Below are 16,494 nucleotides of genomic sequence, written 5' to 3' on the forward strand. Positions count from 1 at the left end.
TCTAATTTACAGTTCTTTAGATCTTTATATGGTCTCTGAGTAATCTTTTAGTAATAGTATAGTAATTTTTACAAACTAGAAAACATACTAATATGTTTTCCTTTAGATCACTTTCTTTTAATCTCTTCCTGTGATTCAGCTCTCCAGTATTGAAATAAGTTTCCTTTTATTCCCATTAATGTGTGTATTCCCTTTTATTTGGAAGTTCTATTTTTTTTTCAAAATTAGGAAGTTCTATTTTTATACATTTAGTATTCTTTTTTCTTTCTTTGTTTTTATTTCCTTTGAATATTTTACATTTGTTATGTATAGTTTTCTAATGTTTTAAATAGTTCAGTTTTCCCGTTATCAAAATGAAATTATTATTTTATAATTTATTTATTTTCTACCCCTTTACCCAATCTCGTTTCTTTGTTAGGTCTTGTGAACCAAGGATAGACAATGAGAATAAAAGTCTAAATTTAGCCAAATTAAGTGAAAATGAAAGTACAGAAGTTCACAATTTGGCATACTTTTTATTCCTCATTTTTAGGTTGATTTTTTTTTTCTTTTTTTGATGAAATGAGATTAGGCCTCTGACCCTTTACTTTGGAGGCAGAGTAGTGGGTAGTGATTAGGAATGTGGATTCTGAATTTAGATGTGGGTTCTAATCCCACCTTCTTCAGTGATTAGCTGTGTGACATTGAGCAAGTTACTTAGTCTTTTTGATACTCGGGTAACAGTTATAATTATTACTTAAGGTGTTACTTTTGAAGAGCTTAGTAAAACCTGTAAGTGTTTAATACGTATTAGCTAATAGTAATAATAGAACATAAGTGCTATCATATTCCGTTATTGGTTAACCATTTCTCTAAGGAGTGCTGTTCAGGTAGAGCATTTATAGGATACTTGCAGACTTCTGTAAAGATACTATATATTGAACCTCTTGGAAGACAATCTGGATGCCACGTGAGAGGACTTTATTTTCAAAATGCTTTCCTAAGTTTTTTGTTAACTTGAATAAACAATCAGGAGCAGAACTTTTATTTTCCTTTTCCAGGCCTGAAACGAATATACTTATAGATCAATCTTTAAAGTCAAATTTATTAAATGGAAGTCTTAATAAAAAGAGGAAATAAGAAGGGTGGTTTAGTAATTCTTCTGTCATTTCTCAGTAAAAATTTTATGAATGAAACAATTTTGAAATATTCTAACATTCTTTAAATAGATAATCTTCATTTAGTGGAGGAAATCAGATATTGTCAGATAGTATGTTATACAGAAGCAGTAATATAGAATTGTGCACCAGAAACCTGTATAATTTTGTTAACTAGTGTGAAAACAATAAAATAAGACAAAAACTCTTATTTCGCAATTGTAATATTTCCTAAAATTATTTGAATCTACGACTGCTCACAAAAATGAGGAGATATTTTATTGCTTCATATTTATTTTGAAATATCCCCTCATATTTGTGAGCAAATATTTGTTGTTGTTTTGACAATTCCAAAGGCATTTTTATTGTTTGCCTATAGTTTAAACCTCATACTTAAAAAGAATGTGACTGACGTGATATAGAGAAACTTATTACAAAAATAACATTAATACTCGCATCTACTGCTTGGGAATTGAAAACATTGAAGTATGATAAAGGAAAAAATGTTTTAAATGGTCTAACTTCAAAATTTATGATAACTGTCCTTCGGGACAGTTTATTATATGCTATTAATGATCCCTGTTTATGCCGAAAGTGTTCCTTCTTCGCCATGTGTCTCTGAAACCATTCTTGAGCACGTAATTAAACTGGAGCACACATGTTCTTTTGTAGTATTGCTTGCACATCTGCCAGCTTTGAACAAAATTGTAGGCTCTATGAATAATACTCCTTTTGTGTTTGGTGAGAAAGATATGGCACTGTCAATGGTTTTGCTTTTAAAATTATTTTTAAACTTTCAGTCTTTAGAAAACCTAAATAGTGGCACAGTAGACTCAATTCATTCAAAATGTGCAGAAGTGGAGAGAAATCTGGATGTTCCTTCTAAAGAAGATGACGATGAGGATGAAGGTATTGAAGAGGAAGAAGGTAAACCCTGTAATATGTTTGAAATGACTCACCTCTGGTACCTATCACTGACTTTAACTTAGGGACCAGTTTTTATATGTTTTGGAGGTCAAGGACTTATGTCATATAGTTAATTAGGTCCTATAAACTTGTCATTAAATCCCTTAGTGCTTTGGTCTCCGTAAAGTACAATCTTAGTATTTATAAAAGTAAAGTTATAGAAATGTTGTGTCATTTGGTGACTGTGGTGATGTCAAACTTTTCATTCTGAATTTTATATTTTGTTTGTGAAAATGATAAAAAATCATTAGTAAAAAATCATTAATTCATTACTAGTATTAAACATTATAAATGGCATGGAACATAGTGTCTATTTTGCAGGAGCTAATTACTTAAAACAAGTGGCACAATGTCAAATAGCAAACTAGCTTGATTTTCATACTGTGTATGCTAACTATATTGAGGAATCCACTAAGTGGACCTCCTATAATTTTTCCCTTTTTAAAAAAAAATTATTTATTTATATTTTTCTTTTTCTTCTTTTTTATGTGTGTGTGTTTTTTTTTTTGTTTTTTTTTTTGTGGCAGACACAGAGAGAGTCAGAGAGAGAGAGACAGATAGGGACAGGCAGACAGGAAGGGAGAGAGATGAGAAACATCAATTCTTCATTGCGGTTCCTTAGTTGTTCATTGATTGATTTCTCATATGTGCCTTTACCGGGGGGCTACAGCAGACTGAGTGACCCCTTGCTCGAGCCAGCAACCTTGGGCTCAAGCTGGTGAGCTTTGCTCAAACCAGATGAGCCTGTGCTCAAGCTGGTGACCTCGGGGTCTCGAACCTGGGTCCTCCACATCCCAGTCCAATGCTCTACCCACTGTGCCACCGCCTGGTCAGGCTTGTGTTTTTTAAAAATTTTTGTTACATTTTTTCTTTCGTGAACCTCATAAGTGTAAGTAATAACATTCATTATGGCAAATTGTGGGGTCTTCTCACAAAGTAGAACTCTTTCTAGAGCTAAATTTTATCATTGTTACAATGTGGAAATTTAAAGTTTATTTTGTAGGTGGGATACATATGAAGATGTTAAAAAATGTTTCCCCCCCTGTTTTTTTTACATGAAATACACATATGACATCTCCAAATCAACTTAGTTTTCTCTTTAGAATTGTTAAAGCTGAGAAGTATAATAATGAATTTTCATTTGTTTAGAGATGAATTATCTTGACTCTTTGCATTGCTCTTCTTGGGCACTCGCGAACCCTTCAACCAGAGTAGAAAATGGAAATCAGTTCGGTAAAGTTAATATATCTGCCTTGTGCTATATGCAGTTAGAATCTTGGTCAAAGATATGGTGGAGTGGTAACTAAGATGAGGATTATATTTTATCTGTGGATTTCGTTTGTAACTGTAATGTAATTTCTATTTACTATTAATTGAAAGTTAGTTATATTGTATTATAAAGTTTGGATTGATGTATTGCTTGCCATGGGTAGGGGTCTAATGTTAAGTTTTAGAAATATAGCAAATTCCAAAACATTAGTTCTTTTTATAGTACCAACAAATTGTGAACCACAGCCAAGTTCTGATACCTTAGAATTAGGTAATTATCAAGGTGTTTGCCTGAATTCATGATTGGTACCCAGAGAACCAAATTGATTGAATTTAAAGGCAGAAAACAGTAACCTGTTGGTACCTATCACTGTACTCTTTAAAGGAAGCCAGTGATAAAACATTTATTCCCACTCACTGTGCTTCTGTTTTAACATAAGTATCCATTTTGTTTCATTTTAAGACCATTTAATACCAGGACCAAATGCAAAGCAAGTTATTTGCCTCAAGACCTACTTCGGTCATTCCAGTTTTAAGCCGTGAGTATAATCTCAATTAATTAAATTACATAGTTATTATTTTTTTCACAAGGAAAAAAGGTAAATAGGCCATCCATTTAATAGTAACAGTACAACTTCAGTATGGTTTACTCATGCCACACTGTATTTCCTGTAAGTAATTACAAAGTTAGTTTGAAGTAATATTTGTATAAAATTCATGTTTGTAAATTATTTTTATAAGAAAAGAAAAGTGGTTCTGGGTAGAAACTATTTGAGTTACATTAATAAATGAATCTTAATTTGATGCCGACTGGTTTTTCGTTAAACAAGTATCTGTGTGTCTATTTTGTGCATCTTATTGTCTGAAGCATGCTGATGTAACAGAAGTCATAAGACAACAGTTTGAAGAACAATGATAATCTTAACATTTCTAATATATTCAAATATATTTACATCTAAGAGGGCACATTTACAAGTATTAATATGAGGTGAGGAACAAGTAAATTTGAATAAAACTAGTAAGAATGTAAATATCCAGATTGGATTTTTTCTCTTCTGGGAATTTAAAATTTAATCCACAGAAGCATTTGTTTCTTTTTTCCTTTTGATCTTAAAATTAAAAAAAGTTAACTATGGCCTACATACAGAAAAGTGTACATAAATGTACTGGTCAGTCATTTTTCACAAATTAGGCGCCCTGTATAACCAGTGGAATCAGATTAGTAGGAATAGGTTGTTGTCAGTGCGCAGGAAGATTACCTCTCCATAGATTTTTCCCTCAATATTTCATTTAAAAAAATGTTCGAAGATATACAGTAAAGTTGAGGTTTTTTTCCTACGGTGAATACCTATGTATTCAACATTTTACTATACTTGCTGATCACATATTCATCGATCATCTCGACCCATTCCTTAATCCATCCATTTTTTAAAATGCATGTCAAGGTAAATTTTGGACATCATTATACTTCCTCCTAAGTACTTCAGCATATAAATCATTAACTACAGTTAAATATTGATTTATTTATTTTTGATGTAAAATTTACATGTAAGGAAATGGTCAAAACTTACGTGCATGTATTAATACGTTTGCACATCTGAAGTGCACGTGCATGCATCCGTGTAACCTCAGTTTAAAAATTGGGGTTCATACATTTTTATATTGAAGTTAAAAAGTGTAATGGAAATTCTGTTAGAGGAAGTGGACAAATTAAATGGGGTTCAACTTGTCTCTTGGGTTTCTCGTTAGTAAAACAAAACAGCCCTTTTTTTTTTCAAAACAGCCTTTTGTGTCTTCACTCTTCAGGGTTCAGTGGAAAGTGATTCACTCTGTATTGGAAGAAAGAAGAGATAATGTTGTTGTCACAGCAACTGGTAAGTTATACTTAAGCAAATAGCGTAATTCTTTCAAAAATAAATAAAGGTTTTTAAATGCTTACTCTATCGTTCACCTCACAAAATACAAATACAGTAGTCCCTCCTTACCTACGGTGTCTTTCTTTTTTGTTTGTTTCAGTTACCTATAGTCAACCATGTTCTGAAAATATTACAGGAAAATTCTAGAAATAAACAATTCATAAGTTTTAAGATGCTCCCCACTCTGAAGAGCGGGATGAAGTCTCTCACGGTCTCCCTCTGTCCGTCCCAGGACGTGCCTCCTCCCTTGTCCAGTGTATTCATGCTGTAGACACCTCCCCACCCATTAGTCACTTGGTAGCCATCTCTGTTATCAGATCTGTTGTCACAGTATTGCTGTGCTTGTGTTCAGTCATCTTTATATTACTTAATAATGGCCCCACAGCACAAGAGCAGCGATGCTGGCAACTCGGATATGCCAGAGGGAAGCTGTCAAGGGCGGTCTTCAAGTGAAAAGGAGAGTACAGTCCAGTAAAATATTTTGCGAGACAATGTTCACATAACTTTTATTACAGTATATTGTTATAATTGTTCTACCTTATTATTAGTTATTGTTACTCTTTTGCCGTGTCTAACTTATAAGTTAAATTTTATCATAGGTGTGTATGAATAGGAAAAAAGATCGTATGTATTTGATTTGGTATTATCCCTGGTTTCAGGCATGCCCCTGGGGATAATGAGGAGAATTGTACAAATACAAATGGTATAAAATATAGAAGAGAGTGAACTAAGAGTAGATGCTTAAATTTATGCATGGACTAGCTCTTATGAAGATAGCATATTAGTAAGTGATCGTTTATCTCATTCAAGGGCATCGTAAGAAGAAATCAAAGTATCAAGGCTTAATTTTTATTTCAATGAGTATATTATTTTTCTTTCAAGGCTATGGAAAAAGTTTGTGCTTTCAGTATCCACCTGTTTACGTAGGCGGGCTTGGCCTTGTCATCTCTCCTCTTATTTCGTTAATGGAAGACCAAGTACTCCAGCTCAAGTAAGTATTGTTTTCACTGTAATGGTATCAGCCTTTTCTTTTCTTCTGTGAAGGAAACGTCTGACCTGTCATATCTTTTAAATTTTACCTCCCAGTAACACATTTCTGTAAGTCTTGTATTTATAAGTAATAAATGACACATTAGTGGAAAATCTTACCTTCTTTCTCAAGTTCTCTGTAATTTAGGGTTACCAGGTGGCCCCAATTACATTTTTTTTAAAGCCAAATTTATCTGGTTAAAATTTTATATCTCAGAGTTCTCTCTCTCTCATTACTTTTGCTCATTAGCTCAGTATCAAGTGTATACCTGGAAGCCTATATTTTAGTTACAAAAAAATTTTAAGCATTTTTAACTCGAGTTTGGAATCTTGTTTAAAAAAACCGGCCCTGGCCTGTTGGCTCAGCGGTAGAGCGTCGGCCTGGTGTGCGGGGGGACCCGGGTTCGATTCCTGGCCAGGGCACATAGGAGAAGAGCCCATTTGCTTCTCCACCCCCCTCCTTCCTTCCTCTCTGTCTCTCTCTTCCCCTCCTACAGCCAAGGCTCCATTGGAGCAAAGATGGGCCGGGCGCTGGGGATGGCTCCTTGGCCTCTGCCCCAGGCGCTAGAGTGGCTCTGGTTGCGTCAGAGCGACGCCCCGGAGGGGCAGAGCATCGCCCCCTGGTGGGCGTGCCGGGTGGATCCCGGTCAGGCGCATGCGGGAGTCTGTCTGACTGTCTCTCCCCATTTCCAGCTTCAGAAAAATACAACAAACAAATAAAAAGCCCCACCTTAGCAACCTGCCTTCTAATATGGCCCTTGAAATAATTTGTTTATGAAATTAATGAGTTAGAAAAAGAGTGAGGATTGCAAAGAAGAGAAACGCATTTTTTAAAGAATTGCATTGCTTTAGTCCTTCTCACTTAAGAACGAGGTTGATATTTGCAGTGTGCCCCTGTCTCCTGAATGTGTGTCTTTTTTTTTTCTTACAGAATGTCGAACATTTCAGCTTGTTTTCTGGGATCAGCACAGCCAAAAAATGTTCTGGAGGATATTAAATTGTGAGTAATTTATGTGATTTCTGGTCATGCGGTGAGGATTCTATGATGTGTGAGAGAATTTTTACACAAAATTTTTTTATTTAAGGCATGAATGAAATGCTCATAATTTAAAAGTTATTTCCTTTTACAGTGTATTTACAGAACTTTTATTTAAAAAATCCTCCAAACTGAAAGAAATCTATTATTTTTATTTCTTGACTGTAATATTAGTACTGTAATTATAGGATTATACAATTTTGGTTTTAGAAGAGACCTTGGCAAGTGTCTAGTTTTACTCTGTTGTACAGATGAGGAAAATGAGGCTTAAAGTAAAATTACCCAATCACCCAATGAATGAATAGCTGAGCAGGGACTAGATTCCAGATCTTTTGCCTTGCTACTCTCATCATGACATAATTCCTTCCAAGAATAAAATTGTCAGACACACACAAAAATATGTATATATATTGGTATATGTATAATTAGTACACAAACTTCAGACATACGTGTATCGACTGACTATTCATAAATGTGTATAAGTGTGTAACTCAAACCCCTATGAAGATGTACAGTATTACTGTCTCTCAGAGTTCCTTTATATTCTTTCCCAGTTAATCCTTTTATTCTTTATCCTAAAGCAAACCACTGTTCTATTTTTTTCTACCGTGCTTTTGTTTTGCTTGGTCTAGAGCTTCATGTAAATAGAATCATACATTATGAACTCGCTTGTGTGAGACTTCTTGCCTTCAGCATAATGTCTTGAGAGTTCTCCAGGCTATTGCATGTATCAGCAGTTGTCTTTTTTTAAATACCACAGTGGTATTTTATTGTATGAACATTCCACAGTTTGTTTTTTCATTCCCTTATTGATAGATGCCTAAGCTATTTCTAGTTTTGGGCTCTTACTAAGAAAGCTGCTATGACTAGTCCTTTAAATATTTTTTTGAATATATGTTTTCTTTTTATTTTAAACATTTTTTAATCTCCTTTATTGAAGTATAATTGATATACAATAAATTTTGCATACTTAAAATGTGCAATTTGGTAAGTTTTGGCATATGAACACCCATTAAACATCACTACAATCCAGATATGCAACATATCCATCATCGCCAAAGTTTATTCATACCTTTTTTAGTCTATTTCTCCCACCTTTTCCTACCTTCTTCATTCCATTCACCAGGTAACTACTGATCTGCTTTCTGTCACTGCAGGTTAGTTCATGTTTTCTAAAGTTAGACATAAATAGAGTCAGTCATATAATATACATTTTTGTCTGGTTTTAATCACAAAGCTTAATTGTTTTGAGATTCATCATGTGTTACATGTGTCAATAGTTCATTCCTTTTTCATTGCTGAATGTGGATGTGTCACAATTATTTATCTATTCACCTGTTGATAGACATTTCGATTGTTTCCAGTTTTGGGCTGTTACCAGTAAGGCTGCTATGAACAATTGTATACAAGTCTTTGTACAGACAAGTGCTTTGCTTTCATTGGTATAAACTGAAGAGTGGAATGAGTGGATCCTGTGGTAGATAAATGCTTAACTTTTGTTTTCTAATTGAGGTAAATTTACATAATTTAATATTCATCACTTTAACTGTTTTTTAAAGGGTACAGTTCAGTGGCTTTTAGTACATTAAGAATGTTGCGCAACCATTACTACTATCTAATTTCAGAACATTTTCATCAACCCTGCCCCAAACCTCCATACCAGTTAAGCTGTCACTCCCTACTGTCCCCACCCATTTCAACAACTAATCTAGTTTCTGTTTCTATGATTTGCCTGTTCTGGACATTTGCGATAATTGGACTAATACAGTATGTGACTTCTTTTTGTGCCTGACTTGTTTCAGTTAGTGTATTGTTCTCAGTGCCTCATTTCTTTTTATGGGTAAATAATCCATTTAATGGACTTACCCTATTTTATTTGTCCATTCATCATGGTTGTTTCTACTTTTTTGGCTGTTAGGAATAATAGTACTTTGGACATTTACGTACAAGTTTTTAAATGAACATAGGTTTTCACTGCTGGACTGTATTGTAATTCTATGTGAACTTTTTAAGAAAGTGCCAGACTTTTTGAGAGTAGTTGCTTTTTTATCTATAGCTTCCATGTGTCTAACTCATTCTTTCCTCTGAGGAGATAAGCATTCTCAGCTCTTTTAGTCACATTTAAATAGACTCCTTGTTTTACATGTTACACGTCTTGCCACTTGTAGAGACTGACTGGTTGTTTCCTGATCAGACCCCCGTGTGCTAGGACAGAGACTAATTGACTTGATTTTGATAGTGTCTGATCCTGGCCCGAGAAGATACAGGCGAGAGAGCAGAATACAGGGGAGAGACGTGGGTGCTGGGGGTTTAATCATGGGGAGGGGCCAGGACTGTGATAATGGGTTGTAGTTCTTTAAGAAGGAGGGTGGTATGTGGGTGGATTGCGGACACATAAAAGGTTTACTACAGATTTGATCATTTAACTCAAGCACTCTAATTTTGAGGCTAGACTACTAGAAATCAGAGCCAAGATTCTGCTGTCAGCTTCATGCTGAGTACTCCCTGACAGGCATTGTCAGTTTTTGTGTAGAGGTGAAATCAAAGATGTACACACAGTATTCATTCAGTTTTTAGTAACTAACTAGCATAATGTATTATGTAAAAATTTGTCAGGTATTACTGTTTTAAGTTGTAATTCATTAGATCATTGTTTTCTTTATTGTAGTATATTACCTGTCCTATTTCTTTTCTTTATTTGTTTTGTTTTTATAGAGGAAAATATCGGATTGTGTACTTAACTCCAGAATTCTGTTCAGGTAACTTGTACTTACTCCAGCAACTTGAGGCTCATATTGGTAAGTGAAACAATAGGATCCTTACAACTATTGAATTGAGTTACCCTTAAAAGTTAAACTTATAGATGGATACTAGATTTCACTTCTGTTAAAGTTTATTTCAAACATTAACTTTTCCAGGAAATCTGGGGACTCTCCAACTTGGTGTCTCTTCTGTCTTTTTCCGTAGGACCTGTTATTCCTTCTGCCATAGAAATTAGGCTCCTGTATTATAATCACCTGTTTATGTATGTTTTCTTCTGCAACACTATAAACTTTTTTGAGAAAAAAATACCATTCTTATTTATATTTCCCTCATGCAGTGCCTGGCTCATAGTAGGCATTTCAGTGTATTATTGAATGAATGATGAGCCTTAGATTTCATGAAATTATAATTTTCTTTTTTTTAAATGTATTTGGGATCTAAATTAATTCAATGTAGAGGTTTTCTGCCCTGTTGTTCAAGAGAATCACCTTTCCAACTTTAGAAACATGTAAGGATCCTTCCATCTTGAAAATGATTCAATGCTGAGTAGGCCCTGGGCTCGGCAGGTTTTCACAGGTCATTTTGATGTGTAGTCAGGGTTGGAAACCACATAACCTTTGATTATTTGCTGCGGTGAGTATGATTAATTTTACAAATTGGATAAGTTAGAGCTTTTTTCCTAGAAAATTTAAATATAGAATTAGTCAAAAGCTGATTCCATTATTTTTTTGGACTTAAAAAATTTTTGTTTTTTCCTTTTTGATAGTTAAACTCAGCTCTCAAGTGTTGCTATCAAGGCTTCTACTGCAAATGCACATATTTCAAACTTTCAGTTGAACCAACCAGTTTTAGTTTTCTAATATTAAATAATCTTGTATAATTATAATAATTCCACATAGGCAAAGTTTCAATATTGCAATATCTCATTTAATGATTACTTGGATATAAATCTAGGAAGGCATTTAACAATTTTTCTAATGCTATAATGAAAACAAATTTGTGTTTTTTTAGTATGTGTTGAATACCAACAAAAGAATCAGGGCAGACAGTAACATTTGATTCACTATATTGTCAAAGGCACATTCATCACCAGTTAAACTCCCTTCATGAAATATTATATGTTTACCTTTCATGGGAAACAAATTTGGTGTGTCTCCCATTAGTCTGTGAACTCCTATGAAGTTCTTATGAATATTTTACTTTAGATTAAGCCTAATTACCTTAGAGACACAAATCTCCTGGCTTAATTGTAAAAGCCAGGGTCTGTGTACATCAGGCGTCCCCAAACTACGGCCCGCGGGCCGCATGTGGCCCCCTGAGGCCATTTATCCCCCTCCCCCACCCCCCGCACTCCCGGAAGGGGCACCTCTTTCATTGGTGGTCAGTGAGAGGAGCACTGTATGTGGCGGCCCTCCAACGGTCTGAGGGACAGTGAACTGGCCCCCTGTGTAAAAAGTTTGGGGACCTCTGGTGTACATAGTGGTTAGGATATGTTTTGTTTTGTGTTAGTATTTTCTTTGTGTTTCTGTGATGGAGTTAACAATTAGCTTAGGTCTGTACTTAGATCCTTTGGTAGGTTGTTCTAATTCTCTTTTTATTTTTTGTAATGGATTCAGTTATGAACTCTGCAAGCATTACGGCGGAATACTCTGCATATGATCGATGAAAGTGCTCTTTTTTGATCGACTCTCATATTGAACAAAAAGGGATACTTTTTTTTTGTATTTTTCTGAAGCTGGAAATGGGGAGAGACAGTCAGACAGACTCCCGCATGCGCCCGACCCGGATCCACCCGGCACGCCCACCAGGGGGCGATGCTCTGCCCCTCCGGGGCATTGCTCTGTTGTGACCAGAGCCACTCTAGCGCCTGGGGCAGTGGCCAAGGAGCCATCCCCAGCGCCCAGGCCATCTTTGCTCCAATGGAGCCTCGGCTGCGGGAGGGGAAGAGAGAGACAGAGAGAAAGGAGAGGGGGAGGGGTGGAGAAGCAGATGGGCGCTTCTCCTATGTGCCCTGGCTGGGAATTGAACCTGGGACTTCTGCATGCCAGGCTGACGCTCTACCACTGAGCCAACTGGCCAGGGCCCAAAAAGGGATACATTCTTTTTGAAAATTTTTTTTTTGGTGTTTGCAAGAAATTGTAAAATGCTCACAAAGTGAACATACTCAAAGTTGTATTGATACAGTAGTCTGACATTTAGCTAATCAGATTTTTAGATTTTTATGATGAAGGTTCCATTATTTAAGTAATATGAATTTATAACAGAAGCAGCACACACCGTTTATATGGAGACTCCTTAAACACACTTGTAATTGTGTTTTAACTTTTGGAAGTAAGGCTTGATTGGCAGGTATGTCAAAGGAACTTGTCAGACACTTGGACTTGCATGCTTCAAGTGCGAGTGGGCGAAACTCATTGTGAGGGACAAAGATCAGCTCCATTAAAAGATAGTTTAGTCAAACCTATAATTTTAAGGAAGGTTTTAAAATAAAGGAGGAGCCACCATCTTTGTTTTAACCTATTTAATTTGAAATCTGGGTCATTTGGTTTCTAAAGACAAAATAAATATGGCGGTAACACAGACTTTTCCCAGCTACTCAGCAATAATCAGAGAATTTTATGCCAGTCAACCCGCTTTGTTCATATTTAGTCGGTTTCTTGTTTGCCTTCTTTCTCCTCCAGCTCTATTATAGTTGGTAACCTCAATGAATTGTCGTTGCTTATTTGCTTATCTCCTTGAGAATTATGAGCTCTTTGAGGTCATGGGTTGCATATAATTAATCTTTGTATTCCTAGAAGAGTGTCTGGATCATAGTGGGCATTTAATAATCATAAATAGCCATGGCTGGATAGCTCAGTTAGTTAGAGAATCGTCCCGAAGCACAGAGGTTGCTGGTTTGATCTCTGGTCAGGGCACATACAGGAACAGATGTTCCTGTTTCTCCTGCTCTCTCTTTTCTTCTCTCTGAAATCAATAAAATAAACATTAAAAAATTATAAATAATAGTAATAATATTTTTATTGAGATCTTTCTTAGGCCAGACCCTGTCTTAGCATTCCATGTGAAAATGATCTAATTTAATCCTTCAGAGTAACTAAGCACACTACTAGTGGCAGGGCATTATTAATATTCAGCTAAGTATCAAGTAGTGATCATCTCCACTGAAGGAAAAAAATGATTTTTGTCTTGAGTATTAACTTGGTAATGGAGGGTAAAAGCACTTCTGCCATTGTTCTGAAATATCTGAGGACGTTTTAATGGTTGGCTATACAATAAAGCCCTTTTCTGAAATGTGTTCCTACACACTATTGATTCCGTTTCAGTGTGGGTGTATGGTGTGGGAGCAGAGTGCGACTTGCTAGGGGAAGAAGGAACAAACTATATTCCTCCTTACCTACTTTGTACATGGTGAGATTTAGTTCTTCCCTCACCATTTTACAGGAGAAAATGTGGGCGGGTGTCATCCTGTGTTTCAGTACCGGCCTCTCAGAGGCACTCTCGGTAATATGATATGAATCATGCGGAGTCATGTACTTAATCTCACTAGAAATTGCTGATTCTATCTCTCGGGAGCTAATCAATGAGATAAAATTAAAAGTATTACCAAAGAGAAATAGAACAGCTCTTTTTTGGGAGGCATTATCACTATGATGGTCCGTGACTGATAGACTTGAGGACAGGTAATAGTAATTCATTTCTCTGAGGAGTAATCGTGAAAGCTGAAATCTAATAAATGTGTTTGAATAATACATAAATGTTTCCTTCTTTTTTCATCTACTTTAAATCTGTTTATTTTCCCTCTTCTCAGTAATGATTTTTGGTGTTACTTGATGTTATTTATGCTTGTAGTTTCATATGAACCCAGTAGTTTGATTTGATTATTTATTCTTTCTGTAATGTTTATATATTCTAAGTGAAGAAGGTGATATTGATTTAAATGAAGTTATTCCTTCTTTTTGAGCTTTAACTTGTCTTTTCCATTTATTGATTTTTCTGTTTCACAGGCATTACGCTGATTGCTGTGGACGAGGCTCACTGTGTTTCTGAGTGGGGACATGACTTTAGAGATTCATTCCGGGCCCTGGGCTCCCTGAAAGCAGCATTCCCCTCGGTAAGCTTTGCCAAGTGCAGTGTCACTGACGTCATCCTCTGGTGTTTGTCTCCTTGTTTGCTAGCTTCCAGCCACTCTGTTCTCCTTGCTGTTCCTTGAACATGCCAGGCGTGCTCCTGTGTCAGGGCGTTCTTCCTGCTCTTCCCTGTCCCTGAGTACTCACCCAGGTAATTCACATGATGCGATCCCTTCTCTCAGGCCTTTGTGGAAACATTGCTTTTCCATTTAGGTCTCCTAGGCCACCAGACGAAAAATTTCCAAGTATCCTTCCTCCAGCATTCAGTATTTTTCATATTCCTTTGCTAATTTTTAATAGCAGTAGCCACTGTTTAACTTATGTATTATATTTTGTCTGTTGTCTGTGGGTTCCCCCTAGAATATTCTTTGTTGGGAGGAGTTTTGGGGTTGTTTTTAAAGATATGATTTATTGATTTTACAGAGAGGAAAGAGAAGGACAGGAAGTGAGAAGGAGCAAATCATAGTTGCTTCACTTTAGTTGTTCATCGGTTGATTGCTTGTTGTATGTGCCTTGACCAGGCAAAGTTGGGGTTTTGAACTCATGACCTCAGCATTCCAGGTTGACGCTCTATCCACTGCGCCACCACAGGCCAGGCATGTTGGAGGGACTTTTTGATGGATTGGTTTATAAAATCTAGGACAGTACCTGGCACATAGTGGGTGCTCCATAAAAAGTTGGGTAAATGGAAGGTGAGCCTGATGAGAAAGCTGAGAATAAGGGAAGTAACTTTCTCACACGGGTATTGAGTAGTCGAGTTGGACGATAGTACACAGTGGGACACTGCTAGTTTACGAAGTAGGTAATTTGAAAGAAATATAAAATATAGTTTCTGCCCTAAAATAGCTCATAGTCCAGTAAAGGAGGTTTGATTCATACCTATAAAAATAGAAATAATGGTACCAAACAATAAATGTTTTTTGGAACAGTACAAATAATATAGAAAGATAGTGTTAACAATACATATAATCGAGAAAGAAGACATTTGTGTGGTGAACGTCACTAGGCCGAGTACCTTGAGGACTGCTTTTTCTGTAGAACGGTCTGAAGTAACTTTTGGAAACCAGGAAGATTGCTTTCTGTACTCCTTTCCTGAGCCTTTGATTCTAGAAGGATTGTGTTAGAGGAGTTTTAAATATTCTTTGGCGATCTTAAACACATTTCCGTGTTGACTTAAGTTTTTTATCATGTCTGGCTTTGGACTCCATTGGATCATTTTCATTTATTGGGATGGTTCAGTGTAGCACAGAGTGCTTGTCAAGCAATGGCTAAGGGCCCTCCCCTCCATGCCCCTCAGTGTTTCCGTGAATCCTCATTAGCTAAAGGGGTGAGAAACGCCACCTGGTGGTTGGGGACTGCATTTTCCTCACTGTCCTCGGGCCGTTTTTCTTCTTCCAGTTGCAATTACCTGGGACAACTGGTGTAAACCTGCCAGGCTTCACACCACAGTAATCCAGTAAGTTCAAAAATTGCAAAGAAATCTTTACCTGTTTGGCACAAGATTCCAATTTGGAGAGAATTAGATAAAGTGAGTCTCAAAAAAGAGCAGCCAGGCAGACAGCTGTACATCAGCCTTAAAATTTAATAAAGTTCAAATAAGAGGAATTGTCAGAGCATTCAGACACTCACTGGACGGGACGGGGCCTGGAGCAGGGCTGCCTTGGGCCCACGGGTAGCGTGTGGGTTCCCGACTTTATGCAGGGAAGGTTGCACAGCACGAGTCCAGGTGGTTTTGAGAGTTTGTTTATTAACGCTGGGGACACTGAGACTAGTGAGGGGGTTACGGTGGAAGAAGCAACAGGAAAGAGCCTAGGCAGGGCCGCTTCGGCTCTTTAGAAACGTTACAGAAATGAATTGGGCCACGCTGGGCTGTGGACTCACTGAGAAGTCAAAGTCACAGTGACAAGCAAGTGAACCAAAGCAGGGCTGTTTTTAGCTCTCTGGGAAGTCAGAGAAAAGGGGGCCTTGGAGACAGGTTCTGGGGGATGCCTGGGATGAACTGCCGCTGCCCACTGAGCCCCTGGTTGCAAGTCTTATGGGGGCTCTTAGGGTTTAAGGAAAGGAAATAAAAACTTCATTCCTGAGAAAAGGATGGGCTTGCTCCCAAGAGAGCCCACGCTGGCGTCCTGTGTCTTGAGGGCTTTATCTCTCTTCAGCAGGCGAGAGTCTCAGGGAGGGTTTCAGCAGAATATTTATCAGCAGAGGGTTTCCAGGTGCATTTTTTTTTTTTTTTACAGAGACAGAGTCAGAGA

The 16,494-nt window shown here is 36.8% G+C and overlaps 1 protein-coding gene across 5 annotated transcripts in view; it reads left to right on the plus strand.

The window, feature by feature from the left end:
* Window positions 1–16,494, plus strand: part of WRN (WRN RecQ like helicase) — a 142,085-nt gene that overhangs the window by 43,210 nt on the left and 82,381 nt on the right. For all 5 annotated transcript variants that reach the window (XM_066380290.1, XM_066380291.1, XM_066380292.1 and 2 more), the window contains exons 11-17: window positions 1,937–2,063; window positions 3,835–3,910; window positions 5,178–5,245; window positions 6,170–6,278; window positions 7,248–7,316; window positions 10,068–10,150; window positions 14,120–14,226. In XM_066380290.1, the coding sequence (XP_066236387.1) occupies window positions 1,937–2,063; window positions 3,835–3,910; window positions 5,178–5,245; window positions 6,170–6,278; window positions 7,248–7,316; window positions 10,068–10,150; window positions 14,120–14,226 (639 nt within the window). The remainder of the gene's footprint in view (window positions 1–1,936; window positions 2,064–3,834; window positions 3,911–5,177; window positions 5,246–6,169; window positions 6,279–7,247; window positions 7,317–10,067; window positions 10,151–14,119; window positions 14,227–16,494) is intronic.

The sequence above is a fragment of the Saccopteryx leptura genome, chromosome 4 (assembly GCF_036850995.1).
Source record: "Saccopteryx leptura isolate mSacLep1 chromosome 4, mSacLep1_pri_phased_curated, whole genome shotgun sequence".
Lineage (NCBI taxonomy): Eukaryota > Metazoa > Chordata > Mammalia > Chiroptera > Emballonuridae > Saccopteryx > Saccopteryx leptura.